General features: G+C 45.5%; 1 protein-coding gene across 1 annotated transcript in view; it reads right to left on the bottom strand.

Annotated features, from left to right (window-relative positions):
* Srbd1 (S1 RNA binding domain 1) overlaps positions 1 to 16,136 on the bottom strand; it is a 157,789-nt gene that overhangs the window by 134,287 nt on the left and 7,366 nt on the right. Inside the window, exons 3-7 of the mRNA XM_051159864.1 lie at positions 14,218 to 14,389; positions 11,221 to 11,595; positions 5,211 to 5,377; positions 3,840 to 3,957; positions 2,510 to 2,648 (exon numbers count right to left, since the gene is read on the bottom strand). Coding sequence (XP_051015821.1) covers positions 2,510 to 2,648; positions 3,840 to 3,957; positions 5,211 to 5,377; positions 11,221 to 11,595; positions 14,218 to 14,389 — 971 coding nt within the window. The remainder of the gene's footprint in view (positions 1 to 2,509; positions 2,649 to 3,839; positions 3,958 to 5,210; positions 5,378 to 11,220; positions 11,596 to 14,217; positions 14,390 to 16,136) is intronic.

Below are 16,136 nucleotides of genomic sequence, written 5' to 3'. Positions count from 1 at the left end.
TGAAGGTGGGAGGAGCACATGCTGAGGGTTTCCAGGAGACGTGAGAGGGAGGTGGGGGCTGGGTGGATAGGATCACCACACACACACACACAGATACACACACACACACACACACACACACACACACACACACACACACACACACACACACACACACACACACACACACACACACACACGGATAAACCTGCCAAAGAAGAGATGGTTATGGAGGCCTGTTTGGTAGAAAAGCAGATAACTGGGAACAAAGGAAACCACTGGAACAAAGAAGACAGGAAACAGAAGGCAAAGAACCAGCAGTAAGAACAACAGGCAGGGCCGGGCGTGGTGATGCACGCCTTTAATCCCAGCAGTCTGGGAGGCAGAGGCAGACGGATGGCTGTGAGTTCGAGGCCAGCCTGGTCTACAAAGCGAGTCTAGGACAGCCAAGGCTAACACAGAGAGACCCTGTTTCGAAAAACCAAAAAAAAAAAAAAAAAAAGAACAACAGGCAGTCCAGTTATGTGGAGAGTGGGGACTGACTCTGACATGAACTCTGGTGCCCCATATTTGACCACCTCCCCTTGGTGGGGAGGCCTGGTGGCACTCAGAGAAATAAGCAGGCTACCAAGATGAGACTTGATAGCCTATGACCATATAGTGGGGAAGGAGGTCCCCCTCGGTCATAGACCTAGGGGAGGGGAATAGAGTGAAAGGGAGGGAGAGAATAATGGGAGGATACAAGTGATGGGCTAACAACTGAGTTGTAATCTGAATAAATTAATAAAAATTTTTTAAAAAGAACAACAACAGGCAGGCAGCCTCCCTGCAGTGTTCTCCATGGCAGGCACAGACAGGCCCCGCCCCAACAGGGAATCTCAAGGCCACTAAGACTCAGCTACATTAAAATATGAAATACTGTCAGCAAAAGCAAGATCTGGATCTGCTGAAGGACATGCAGGCCCAGGGCGCAGAACTCTTCCCAGAAAGGAAACGGAGTTAGACTTTATAAGACTATAACTGAATAAAGCAAAGTATAGCAAATCAAAATTTAAAAATTAGCCAGGCACAGTGGTGTACACCTGTAATCCCAGCAGTCTGGGAGGCAGAGGCAGATGGCTCACTGTGAGTTCGAGGGCAGCCTGGTCTACAAGGACAGCCAGGGCTACACAGTGAAACTCTGTCTCAGAAAAAAGAAAGAAAGAAAGAAAGAAAGAAAGGAGAAAGAACATTAAAATTAAATGTAAATCATTGAAAATATAACTATAAATAAGCATTAAAAACTAAAAAAAGTTTGGATTGTATTCATTCCAATCCATCTCTAACTTCAAATAACCCTTAACAGTACTGTCCTTTCCCAAATATATTAAAATGCATATGTTTCTAGGAACAGATAATCTGTATTTTATAGACACATATACTCAATTTTTTAAAACATAAATTCACATTGGCTGGAATAAGGTTGAAACACTGTATTTCTCCATAGTTACAGACACAGTATGGATTTTGTAATCACAGACTGCCCCCTGTTGACATGTGCATCTCCCAGTTTGCAGAATGAACAGAAAGTCAAAAGAAACTAGAATTGGGATGGAGAAACTCAGGTTAAAGTTGGAGCTGGCCTGCAGCTGCACCGGCTAAGTCAGCTCATAGCACAGCGTACTGGAGTCCAGCTAAGAACACAGCTTGGCTGTTCACCACCAAGAGAGAAAAGGAGCTGTGCGAGATGATGGGCATATTTAATTTGATTTCAGGTCAGTTTTACCTGATTACAAAAACCATTTCATTATGCATTTATACCAAAACACTGCATGTCTTAATACATATAATTACTTAAACATGAACGTATCAATGTTTTTCAGAAATCCATCATCTCAGCTCAACGATGAGGCAAGAAAAGTGCACATTTAAGTGCAGACTGGAGCGCAAGGCCCCGGCCTGCCCACCTTCCCTTCTCTGGCTGTGCCCTGTCCCATTCTCATCACACAAGAGCCAGAGTACATGTGGAAGTACCCCATTAGTCCCCAGGAAGCAGACGTGCAGGCTGCAGTTTGTATTTTGTGTATGCCAGAAGTGTTAAAATGCTTTTTGAAGAGGAGATCTCAGTTACATGGTTTTAAAAAGACAGAAATTAAATACAAGCTTTGAAAGACAATAGGAGAATCTTTATAACCTTGGGATATGGAGGGATTTCATTTAAAAGTAAAAATGTCACTTATCTTAAAAGACTAATAATAAAACTGAGACCGTCTATTTACCAATGACGGTGTTAAGAAAGACCAAGTAGGACTAGGAAAATATGTTGTGAGAGTGAATCTTAGAGATACTTGTAAGAGAAGAAAGAGAAATGGCAGACAGAGGGGACGTCATCAGAAGCAAAAGGTTGGCCAGGACCTGTTTGTTAGAATCACTTCTTCCTTATCTGTTGTTAACAGACACTTGTACAGTCATGGTGAGAACATGTCTAATGTAATATTTGCATTCTAAAAGCTAAGCAGCAGGGGGCTGCCACAGTGTAGGACGCCAGTACCTTTAACATCAGGCCTGACATAAGACAACAGGTTGAGCTGGCCCGGGTTCTCCAGCAGTGTCCGCGCTGCTCCTTCTAGTCCCAGCTGCTTTGCTCTCTGGGCTTTGGTGCCCTTGCTCCCCGTTTTATATGGAGCAGACTAGGGGGGAAAAGGCAGAGAAAATATCACAGGAGTCTGTGCTACAAAGTCAAAACCAAAACAAGGATGCAGGGCTAGAGGGCACGATGAGGATGGCACGAACATCCTTCTCTCTGCTCCATCCTCTCCCCTCAGAGATGAACTCTCAGCTAGCTATGACTGTGGGGGTGTTATGTGTCAAATCTTTATAATTTTCTATGTGCTTAGTGTGTTCTATGTTTGAATGTACTCATCATGAGAACCACAAAGTCCTCCTCAACAAGGAGGTTTTTCATGTCGTAGTTGGTTCATGTGATGCTTTACTTCTTAATCGCCCCCTCTTCCGCTCACCACCTGTTGGCCTGCGACTTCTTTTCGCACACAGCTTGCTGGAGCAGCAGCGTGAAGATACAAGGCACTAACTACCTTAATGAAAATGGTGTTTGTCTTTACCCTGCCAAAACCCCTTCCTACAGCTGCCTGCTTGTCACCTCGTTCACAAGCCTCCCTCCTCCTGGCCCACACAGCATCATCTCCAGACTCTCTTCCTAGCATTTTTTTCACCGTGTCCTCTAGATTCTGACTCCTCACTTACATATGAAAAAGCGCTGTTTCCCAGTGGTCAGTCCTGACCTGCTTGTCCACAAACCCCTCCTCAAGTGAATTCTTCCAGTCTCACAGCTTCTAACACAGCCCTAGCAAAGAATCCATGAGGGCCTGGCTTCTGTGAATACCAAGTTCCTTACAGAATGGCATGGTGCTTCCATGCAACCTACGTACTGCTGCCTGTAACCTTAAACCATCTCCAGACTCCTTCCTCTTCACATAGGGCAAGTGCTATGCAACCCTTGTTAGGTTACAGTATCTGGGGGGCGGAGGTGTGTGTAGCTTTAAAAAGCTTGTACCGTTCAATACAGACAACGTTGTTCAAACATTTTCCACCCGGGGTGGACTGAGCACACAGATGTCAAACCAACAGGTACCCAGAGGGCCTTGAAGACACTCATGTGTAGGTCTCAGCTCTGTCACCTCCCTTACACGTACACACATGTGTGTACACAATAAATGTGAACTGACTAAAGGATAAAAACCTTGATGAATTAAATAACAGTGGCTGGTGGCTTTAGCTTTTATGGCTTGGTCTTCCTCAGTGATGAAAAGATCTCAAAGCATAAACATTCAGGCGCTACAGTAAGAGACAAAGCTCCTTACCACGTGTTCTAGCTCTTCAAATGTTTTGCAGTTCAGCAAGGCATTTAGCAAGCACTCAGACATCTTCCCTTCCTTCTTGATTTTCTGGATCGTACTATGAACCTTCTTTGCGACAGCTCTGAAATTAAAAACACACACAATAAACACAACCTCTACGTCCAACCTTTCTTCTCAAGGCTACCTCACACTTGCAGAACAGTTGCAAAAAGAGGAAAAGATTTTAACACAAAACTGTTTTGCCTTCAACTTATTTGGCAGTAACTTCACCTCCAAATACTTTAGTATGCATTTCCAAGAAAGAATAACCCATGGAGCACAATACAACCATGAGGATCAGAGGTGACACTGATCTACCGCTGTCCTCTCCTCCAGATCCGGGGCCCTTTTCGTGTTTCGGCAACAGTGCTGGTGATGGCCTCTGTGGACTCTCTCAGGACTGCAGGCAGCCGTCGGATGCAGTCTCTTCGAGCTGAAGCAACGCCCCAGGCTCTCCTGGATTTTCAAAGCATGCCTCCTGCCAGGTACTCTGCAATGTCTTCGAGTCTGGGCTCCTGGGATGTTTTCTTACAGGTAAACTCCAGGGTTCCCTGACAGATATCACACAAGTGACACTGCCCCTTGAGAGCATCTCACTGAGAAGCAAATGGTTCCAGGGCAGCCTAGTGTCACCGCTTGTGATTTGTGATATCAGCATTCTCTTTTTTCCTTTGTAACTAACATGTGACTTGTGGAGGATATTCTGAGATATTTTGGGTTATAGTCCACCATTGTGACATATTTTAATGACTGGTTTGGCCCGAAGGAGCCCTTCAAGCTAACCATTCTGTGCTTCCGGCTTGTCCATCTTACTCTCTGGGCACCTGTGTACTCTACCACAAAGCATCCCAGCTCATCTTTACTTTGCCTCCTAAGCACTGAAATCCTAAGACTGTTCACACTTGAGTTTCTTTTGAATTCTCATAGCTTTGAGTATCATGAAGTTGCAATATTAAGTCTCTCTGCTGCAGGTTAAAGAGCATCTGTACTGGCAAGAGCTCTCCATTTGGGGACTGTGGAGTGGTAAGAGTTATGCAAGCTGTTGAAGACATGGACCAATGCTTTTAGGTTCTGTTGGCAGTCCTGATTCTGCCGTTATAGCTAATCATTTCAATGGGAAAAAAAAAAAAAAGATGATCAAGTCCTACAGACACATGCCCAAGGTAAGCCCAAAGCAGCGGGGTCCATGCCTACAGACCCGACCTCCTCTGCAGACGACGACTATACTCAGCACCACGACCATCCAAACGGCCACTCACTTGTTTCCTTGTGTCCCCTCTGAGCTCAGAGCCTCTGTCTCCTACACAGCATCCAGCCCTGGCCTGGCTTCCTTACCGGAGCTCGTCTAGGGTTTGGCGAACTTCTCTCAAGGTGTCGGCATCAAGGTTATTAATGAGCTCTTTCCGATAGCGTACAAGGAAGGGAATTGTGTTGTCAGCGTTAAAGAGGCCTATGATGTTGGCGCAAACCCAAGGTTCAATACTCGTTCTCTCGGACAAAACCTGCACAGAAAGATAAACAGGGATTCAAACTACTATAATCCCAACACTTCAAAGGCTGAGGCAGGAGGACTCCCACAAATCTGAGGCCAGCCTGGGCTATGACGTAAGATCCTATCCAAAGTTATCATCATCAACTAATTAACAAAAATCAAGCCAAAATACATGATAGGAATGTTTTCAAAACAAAAGATGCAGTAAATGGCTGAACTCCAGACTGTAAAGGTATCTCACTTCTAGGCATTGGGAATACAGTCCTAAATCTTAGCAGTCATTCTAATGGATGGATATTAAATCTCTGGTGAGGACATCAAATTCACAGCTCTAGGCTTGGCTCTTCTCCACATTACCACCAGACCCATGAACAATTATTTAAGATAGTTTCCCAAAAAACTAATGGGTATCACAAGCCTGTATCTGCAAAGTGCGCTTCCTCTCAAACTTACCCATCCTCCATGTTTCCTTAGGTGTACCTAGTTAAACAGCAACTCAAACTGGAAAGGCCAAGCAGCTCCAATTCCTCAGTCCGACTCATTACAAGAACCAGGCAACGCCAGTTAGAAAGCACTTCTTTACTGTCTTCCTGTCCTCCAGCCGTCATCACTGAGATGGCCGTAACCGCCCTCCCTGCAGGCACTCCAGACTCACCTACCCCTACTTCCATAAGGAGCACTGTGAATATTAGAGCAGGTCATTTAATTGGTCAAAACCATCACTGCTTTCCCACAGTACCTGGAATCCAAACTCTGTTAGACAAAGTAAATAGGAACTGGTCATACTGGAAGCCACCAAGGGCAGGCAGACCCTCCCAGTGGCTGGCTTTGGACTCACTTCCTATTTACCTGGTAATCACAACTTTCCTTCTTTAGGTCTCCTGGCCCTAGGAGATAAGATCCTCTGATCTGCTCCAAAAATTACTCCATTGCATGCTACTGTTTCTTCCATGAGAGGTTAATAAGCTGGCCTTACCAATCACCTGGCAGGGATCTGCCCCCACCCCAGAAAGGCTGACTTACCTGAAAACATGGGAAGAGATGGGAGATAGTTATTCCCACAATAAGATAATGCACTTACTCTTCTAAAAAGCCCCTACTCTGCTGTACTGATGCTCAGAGCTTCACTGTTAGGAATGTTTTGAGGTCCTAAAAAGCCTAACTTTTTCTTTTTTCTACATCTTTTTTAAAAACCTAAGCATACTTACCTAGTCTAACCATGTTTCCTTAATAATCTATGCTTTCTCATTCACTGTCTGATGCTCACCACATCCTTCAGCCATGAGCTGCTTGCCAGTCTTCATTGTTGAACATGAAGGCTTTCTTAGACCCTAACTGAAAGGGCATTGCAGGCCATACTGATCCAGTGATAATCAAGATGGAAATAGGTAAGTAAAATCCTAGGACTCCGAAACACCTTGATAGTACCCTTCTTGCCTCATGTACCCAAGGCCCTGGGGGTAATCCTCAGCATTATAAACTGTACAAACCAGCCCTCTTCCCAAAAAGCTACCTGGGAAAGGAGCCAGTCAAAAACTGACTTCCCACTGCTCCAGGGCAGCTGCGGAGTCCCCTTTTACCTACGACTATGAGAAGCTGTGAGGTCTGTGGACCACAGCACAGCTCAGTCTGTGGCCCTCACAGCAATGGCACAAGCATCATCTATGGCCCTGAAGAAAATGCCGATTGTGAGGTCCCACCTAAAATACACTGTGCCAGGAAGGCCAGGTAAGGCTTGACCATCCTGTGTCTTAGAAAAACAAGGCAAACAACAATAATGAAAGCAGAGAGCAACCCTGAAGGATGTGGAAAGGCAGAACAGGAAAACTGTAGTCTTTACTTTTAAAGTATTAACATTACTTACTTACCTATTTATGTATTCACTTGCTTACTTAAGTAAAGGGGATATGGATTTATTAAGGAAAAGTAAGAAAGAACTGCAGAGAGGGAGGGGCCCAGGGAGTAGTACAATAACTACTTTACTGCTGACTTTTACTTTGTGGCTGCTGCTTTATACATCTGTAAAAGGCTTATTGTGTTCAGTATTAACTCACTTAAATTATATGAGATAGAGATTAATATTATTCTCACTTTATACACACAAAACTTGAGCCCAAGAATAAATTGCTCCAAGTCCCACTAGCTATATTACCTCTTCAAGAAATTCAATTTGTATGCAAAACAAAGGATTTATCAGCAAAAGTACAAAGGCCTTAAACTGTCCTCTCTCCCCTGAGCACTAGAGCAGGCAGGGCAGAGTTCCTTCTCACTGCCCTCTAGCTGTCTCTAGCAAACATCCAGAAAGATGCTTTCTTCTCTCCATGTGCCCTGAGATTTCTTACAGAGTGGGGGTAGAGGATGAACTCCCCTCTCTTCACTGATAAAAACAACATCTGGGCATCAGCAAATCCTCCACAGCTTTAATCACCCAAAACTTCCATATGTAAAAGAGTTCCCATCAAATTCAATGACTCACTAATGAGTAAGAGTGAGAGGATTTTGTGTTCAGGAGCATTCCCAAGCCAGCAACTGGAACCGCTCCCTTCTGAAAAATTGCTGATTCCGACTGTTCACCACCTGACCCAAAGAGCAGATTACATCACTATGTCACACAAAATGCTATGTAAAGAGGGGAATGGAGACAGCTAATACAAACTGCCGGGAATCAGAGAAGAGGTTACAGGAGAGAACAGGGGGGATTAAGGGGGTGTAGCAGGGAATCTGCTGTTCACAGCCGGGAAGTTGCTTGGTTACACTCTTGAACACCCTGGGCAACCTCACACATGTATGCCATCATCAAAGCCGGCTGATGTTGTAAAGCCTCTAACAAATTCTACCAACTAGGATACAGTAATAACGCTCTTTACTCTGGCCAGGCTCTTCCAGAGCAAGGAGGCCCCATCTACCAAGAAGCATTGCATCTATATTTAATGCAGAAAGGCAGTGAGGTGCAGAGGTGCAGAGACACAAGGGGAAGAGAACGAACAAAAAGGGAGTGCTTTTCTCACTAATTTAGGAAGTGTTACTAAGAGCCGCAGCGCCGCTGCACCTGCGCAGGCTCACCCTCAGAATCAAGAGACTGCATCCCAACAATCCCAACCTCAGCACAGTTAATTCTGCCAACAACTGATCATGCTGGTCACGTCTTCAATTTCTACTAACATCCTCGTGGGGGACATAAGGGGACAGATGAAAATGGGTACATTGCTTCTGCTCAAGAGAGCAGTCCTCAGTCTCAGGCCAGGAAAGAGACACAAAGTGTGTTTGTAGGTAAAGTCTAAACGCTAACTAAGCACAGGCTATGGAGCTTGCCCTCCTCACACAAGACAGTGAAGTCCCTGAAAAGCCAGTGGACAGCGCAGAGTTAAGAAACAGACCTCAACAGAAGGACGGAGGATCAGGGCAGAGTGGTGGGCGGGGCCGTGGGAACAGCACTCAACTGCAAGAAACTAATGGCACTGCCGAAGCATTCCATCAGTAATAATTAATGACTTGTATGCAGGTAGTTTATAGCAACCACTGCCTTCTGACAAGGTACTTCAGGGTTTGTCCCCCAAAACTTAGATATGTATTTTGTGGAAGAAAGTAAGGACATGAAAGACATTTCTTTCAGTCTGATCTTTGTGCAAATATTCGAGACTCCCCCTTAAACACACAAAGCTGGTTCTCTGACTTGCATGTGACTTCCAGCCATACTTGGAAGGCGCAATACGGTCTTAAGACAAAGTTAGTTTCTCTCCCAAGTTGTTTTTCTTGGTATGAGGAGCTAGGATTTAAAAAACACAAAAAAGAAAGTCCACATAATAAGTAAGAATTGTCTGGAATGTTAAAGCTAGGGAAGGTTTGTTAGGTTAAATCAAAAGAAATACGTATGTAAACTCCCCGGCAGTTTTTCAACCTGAAATGCTAGACTTTAGCAAAGCGGCCAATAGGCTGCTCAGTAAAGGTGAGGCAGTGACACCCACTTCCCAAGGTCACAGACAGGAGCCGAGATGCCACAAGAAGAGGTGTAAGAGGACAAGGCTCCACCCCGCAGCAAGAAGCTCCCTGAAGCTGATCACAGCGAGCAAAGGAAAAATTCCTTTTCTCCAATGGAGTCTCGGTTGGTATATTGGTCACATTCCTTTTTTTTTTTTTTTTTTTTTTTTTTGTCTTCTTGGTTTTCTGCATGTATATTTTGGTTTCTGTTTCTTGTGATTTTACGTTGGGCTGTGCTTCTTGGGTTTCTGTTTGTTTGTTTTTGTTTTTTAAAGAGAGAGTAAGGGCATGGAGTTGGGTGAGTAGGGAGACTCTGGGAGGATTTGGGGGAAGAAAGTAATCAGAATGTATTGCACTTGGTTTGCTTTGGTTTGGTTTTGTTTCAATTAAAAATAAAGCCACTTCCAATTCACAGGAGGCAAAACTGCTTGGACTACAAAGGAAAGACTAGTATAGCTCTATCTTCCAAGTAGGCAAAGGCCATGAAATGTTTCAAGACCTTAAAATGAGTGAGCATGTCTCCAACTGACACTGAGCTGAGCACTGGGCACGGCTACTCTGCGTGTGTGCTGAAGCTTTCCCCGCAGCACGGCTTCTGTCCCTCACCTCGGGGTCGGAAAGCTCCCTTGAAACCCTCCTGTCTTCCTCCTGTATTCTGTCACTACCAGAGGGGGATCTACCTTGTAAAGAAATAGGCTTACAGCGTTGATAACGGGCAAAGCAAGGGAAGTGGGGCAGGTCCGCTGCCCTGGTGCTCTGGACCAAGGATGAGGTTTAAGGAAAGCCGTGAGAGTGAATACAGTGCGGTTGGCCCATGACCTATGTATTCTGTGACAGCATCGCCTTGTAGAGCTGAGTGAGTGAAGCAGAGGAAGACTTACAAATCTATTTACACCGCTTCTCAATGGCTTTCTGCATGGTGCATTTAAAAAAGCAAAACCAGCATTCTAGATTCCTTAGTGTGCCGGGAGAAGAACCACAATGACTGAAAACCACCAGTGACACTCTATAGGTAACAGAAAAACAAACCAACAGGAACCAAACACGGCCCTCTGAAGAACAAAGGTGTCACCAAGTCCCAGTCTTAGAACCCCCAGAAACCCTGAGCTCTACAGCAGCAATATATGGCAAAGGAAAGAATCCATTATGACATACAAGGAGGAAGGCCACACCCCGGCCTTAGTGGCCCCAGGATGTGTCGGAGCACTCAAAGTTAAGACTCACTGCCATGAGCCACCCTTCTAGTCTCTACCATGCCCCAAGGCAGCTAAAAAGGAGGGAGTGTGGCAGAAGGAAAGGAAACACAACCTGGGAGAAACCTCAAGTCAGAATCACCCCTTCACCCGCCCTGAGACAGGGTCTCTCTGTGCAGTCTTGGCTGTCCTGGGCTCATTTTGTAGACCAGGCTGGCCTCGAACTCACAGCGATGCGCCTGCCTCTGCCTCCCCCAGTGCTGGGATTATAGGCTTAAAGAATTTGTCTTCAAAACATTACTGGGTCTTGTTCCTAATATACTTGGTGCAAAAACAGCCAATGACTTAATCATGTACACTGCTTTTATGGAGAAATACAATCCAAACTCAAAGCAAAAATGTGGCAGTGAGCCTTTAAGGGCCCCTTCTCTAGTGCAGGAACGGACCAGTACCAGGGCCACGCCCTTTCCCGGCTGAGGGCAGAGCTCACACCAGCAGGAGCTGCTGCTGCTGAGCCAGATTACAAACAGTGTAGCCAGGAAAAGAGACAGTGGCCAAAGCCTGAGTCCAGAAATCACTTTCACACTGAAAAGAGGATTCAAAACTGCCAGCATGTCCCTTAGCTAACACAGTGTGTGCCAATCCAGGGGTCACAGCACACAAGTGACACGAGTGCTCTTACCTGTACTATGTCCCAGTTCATTTCCACCTCCTCTTTGATGCCACTGGCACTCTCAGGGCACTTGACCGGCCTCCCCTGAGGACACGCCTCAGTCCTGAGCCGCTTTAGAGGGGACTGGGCAAATGTGAAGTCATCTTCACTCTCCTCCTTCCTGTGCGCACCCTCCCACGTGGTGTCTCTTGATGCTGTCTCCATATTGCTGTTTCCACCCTCGGAGGGGCTGCCGGGGCTGATCTCCTCATCAACTTTCAACTTCTTTTTGGCCCTCTGAGCTGTGTTTTTTTGTTTTTTCACTGCAGTTTTCAGCGTCTTTGCCATATGCAATTTGTGATTTTTCTCTTCCAAGTCGGCATCAACAATTGCCACCGGGCTATTCTATGAGTCACAAAAAGAAAGCACAAGAATTGCAACATTAGAAACCAAATGCCCTGGTATATAGCTTAGAAGTAAGAAAAGAACAAACTATCAACATACACAACCTAACCGGACCTCAAGGAGACTAGGCTGAGTTGGGGAAAACCCCATCCCAAAGTTACAAACGATATGAGCACATTTATCTAACCTTCCTAAGCAGAGTAGATCTCATCACGCGTCAGAGATGCGCTGACGGAGATACAAAAGGACAACATGAGGGATCCTTGTGATGGTTACAGAAACCCACTCATGCAATAGCACTGCCCAGTGCTAAATACAAACACACACACAGAAATAAGCACATGGAAAACCAGAGGGCTTTACATATACAGAGGATTTTACCAGTGTTAATATCCTGGTCATTATATTTTACTATACATACAGAAGACACTAAAATTTTACCACTGGGGAAAACCAGATAAAGAGTACCTGGAATCTCTCCCTGTTGTTTCTTATATTTGCATGTGGATGGATGATTTATGAATAAAGTTTAATTTCACAAAACAAGTAAGTGATAGGCCTACACGTGCCAGGAAAACAAGATTAAGTTATAAGAAAGGGCTGCAGATGAAGCTCAGCTGAGTGTGTGCTTGTCAGCACGCATGCTTAGCACATGCAGAGCCCTCAAAAAAACCAGGCCATGGTGACGCATGCCCACACTCCCAGAACTGAGGAGGAGACGAGGGGACTGGAGCTCAAGGTCATCCTCAGGCACACAGCCAGCCTGGGCTACATGCGACCTGACAAACAAACAAACAAACTTATTTAAATAAATTCAGAAATTAATAAACAAATACGGGGACTGGAGAAATAGCTCAGAGGTTAAGAGCACTGACTGTTCTTCCAAAGGTCCTGAGTTCAACTCCCAGCAACCACGTGATGGCTCATAACCATCTATAATGAGAGCTGGTGCCCTCTTATGATGCATATGAAGGCAGAACACAGTATATATAATAAACAAATAAATCTTTAAACAAACAAACAAACAAATATAATGAAATCAAAGCCAACCATTTAGAAAGAGAAAAATAACATCTACACACTTGTAAAATTCAGAAGACTACATCACCACCTGCTCAGACAGTTCGGGACTGTAAACAGCAGCAGCAGCCAAAGGCAGGAGATTTTCTTCTTTTGTCTTTGTTTGCTTTTTGCACTACAGCCCTGGCTGCCTTGAACTCATTATGGAGCCCAGACTAACTTTGAACTTTCAGCAATTCTCCTACCTCAGCTTCCCAAGTGCTAGGTTAAAAACTGTATAGTACTGTGGCTAGCTAGCATCCTTTTTCTTTGAGAGGAGGCTGCCCAGCAGCTACACAGATACCCAGAAGCAATGTACACCACGACTGCTCCCTCCAGTGTCACTTTACCTGACAATCATCTCAGCACTGGGGATGGTGACAATAATGCAAAGAGCTGCCCTTAAGGAGCCTACAGCCACAGGCTGGCTTTCCATCACTCAAGCGACATAGCTGGCACAAACATAGCTCCCAAGAACGTTTCAGTCAAAATTAAACTTCTAACTGCCAATGAGTACTAAGAAGCAGAGCGAGGACCCTTCTACCCCAACGCCGCCCACCGCACATACATGAAATGCACAGCAGCCGGCCTCCAAGCCTACACCCACACGCGAACATAGTGGATCCAAACAGAGGTGGCAAGGCAAAATGGCTAGGTCTACAATTCACAGCCTAATCAAATGACACAGCATAGCTAAAGAGCATGCCCATCATAAAGGAAGCCACCAAAGTAACAAAAACAGTCTATGAAAAACCAACTATGCCCAGCATTCCTCTATCTTTAATAAGGCAAAGAAAACTGAACAACTAGATTCTGAGTGCTTCAGTCCCAGTGACAAGAGGGCCTGCAAGGAGATGGCTGCTGCGGACTACCTTAGCTCTACACAATCACACCCTGCTCGTGTCACTGCGGTGACCAGAGCCCATGCCACAGGGGCCATCAATAAGCCCCAGTGGGCTTGTCTAGTTCCTAGTCCCAGCCGTGCTCATTAGACAAGTTTCTATTTAATTCCCAACATCAGCCTCCGAGTTTCAAGTGCTCATGATGATTATTTCTAGGCACTAGTTATTAGCCAGCATTCAGTGCACATCACTTGCAAGCAGGGCAACATAAAGTACCCCTGAGAGGTGCACTGGCCTTTGAGCTGCTGGCTTAGAACCCTGTCCTGCACTCACTGCCTTCGTTCTAAGAGGAAGCCACTTAACATCTCTTGCCTAGGCTTCTCAGCTGTAAAACACGGATGGCAGCTGCAGCACTCCCAACAAGATCTTGAGAGTGAAGTGTTGGGCATGCCGCCTGCTAACCGTACACACAGTATTTGCCGAGATCACTATCCAACCACCACTTCTATCCCCAGCCCAGCTCCTTGGAGAGCGGAGAGGAAGCAGCTGAAGAAGCGCTGCTGTAGTGGTTAAGTAATCCTGAGGCTCTGACAGGGGCACCATTGCCCTGAAGTGTGTATCATTTATATGGTCTGTCCTGCTGTGTATAAGGAGAAAGAAACAGCCCCTCCCTGTGTGGAAAAAACACCCAGGCCTTCCCACATCTAGCAGTCCCACCTACCAGCTCCTCCTTAACTGTTGTCACATCATCCGCCGATGGGGTGCTCTTCTTCACCCGAGGCCCCTGTTTTCGTTTGGATTCCTTGGAAGCAGGCTGTTTACGGTTTCTGGGGACTTTCCTCTGAGGCTCCCAAATGCTATCTTCCTTGTCATCTTCTTCAGAGCCAGATGACCTAGAAGTAAATCAACAGGACTTCCAGGAAAAACGAACCAGATGACAAAGGATAAAAGAGACACAAGCTTCTTAAGTGGTAGCTGGAAATGTGTGCTATAAAATGCAGTGATGGAAACACAGGCTGTGAACGGCATTGCTAAGAACTGAACAGGTGACCGGAGAGTCATGCAGAAGTGCCCTCTCCCCACCACACACACTAATCAGGAGTCTCTGCACTCCTTCCTCAGTCTGACGCCTGTGTGCCCACAGCACATGACAGAAATTCAGTCAGTGCCTTAAGTAACATACTGGGCCATGTCACACCATTGTCAATGTGAGCCTTTCAATCTTAACCATAAAAAGCACTTAAGTTCCTAATGCCAATCAAATCCATTTAAAATGCACTAAGTTATTCAAACAATGAAAAGACTGGGAAATAGCTTTTAAAACACCCTAAGCTGCATAAGAAGCCAGCACCAAGACTCTTCAGCTCTTTTATTGACCACTTTTCCTTCCACAGAATAGATCTACACCCTGAATAGACTGGAACACACTGCTTCTCTGAGAATCAAACTCACATCAGCAGGAGAGAAGGCACAGCCCTCCAGCCCAAGATGTCGGGAACAGCGGGGCAGAGTGACCTGAGATCAATCAATGAGACCGTCTGAGTTCCTGAATAGTCTCAGTTCTGCCGAGAGGAAAGAATCTATCTAGATGACTTCTCAGCTAAATCATGTTCCAAGAAAACAAGATGGCAGGCCAACCCACTGACACCATCCAAAAATTCTTTTCAGAGCTTGGTAAGCAGCTTGAGACTAAGCAGAACAAAAAACAAAATCACTAAAAGAGTGGATTCAAAGGGAACTAATTTAAAAACCTGTGTTCATGTAGAACCTGGCCAATGCATTATTGTATTTCATATGTGTGTGTGATATATATTGTCCTAAAGACATCATTTGTAATTATTAAAAGCAGAAGCTAGCTTAAAAAACAAAAACCTGTGTTCTACCAGATATTCCTCTGAGTACTCGGGAGTCTGAGGGTAGGAGGATCAGAAGTTCTGACCATGCCCTACCCTACACACCCACACACACACCCACACACACACACATGGGTACACACACACACACGTGGGTACATACACACACACACACACGGGTACACACACACACACACACATACACGTGGGTACACACACACACACACATGGGTATACACACACACACACACACACACACACACACACACACACACACACTAAAAGGGGTAAAGGGAAGGAAAGAGAACAGAAAGGAAAGGGGAAAAAGAGGAGGGAAAGGAAAAAAAGGAAGAGGGAAGAAAAAAGGGGGAAGGGGGAAAAGGAGAAGGCAAGGGGGAGACAAAGGGACGTGGGGTCCCCTCCTGCTGTCACCCGAACAGGGTATCTTTCCTCCCTACTGTCTAATCACTTATCAAGCAGGACTGCTAACTAACCCTACTTCATGTGTATGTTGCTAATAGTGCAGGGGTTTTTTTTGTTGTTGTTGCTGTTGTTTTTCATTATTATGAAGAAATCATAAGGACCCAAAGTCACTTGTTACCCAGGAAGTGGCCCAAGGCAGTTAGGCAGAGCTCATCACCCAGCCCATGGGAACTGCCAGCTGCAGGGCACACCCGTCACACGGCTCACTTCAGTCCTCTTTCTCTCCCCAGCCTCAAAGCGTTGACAGCCCAGGGTCTTAGTCCTCAGGCTCTCTCTCTAGTTTATGTCTTATCCTATAAGTCAA

Source organism: Acomys russatus, chromosome 1, assembly GCF_903995435.1.
Source record: "Acomys russatus chromosome 1, mAcoRus1.1, whole genome shotgun sequence".
NCBI classification, from domain to species: Eukaryota; Metazoa; Chordata; class Mammalia; order Rodentia; family Muridae; genus Acomys; species Acomys russatus.
This window is presented reverse-complemented; position numbering and strand designations above follow the sequence as displayed.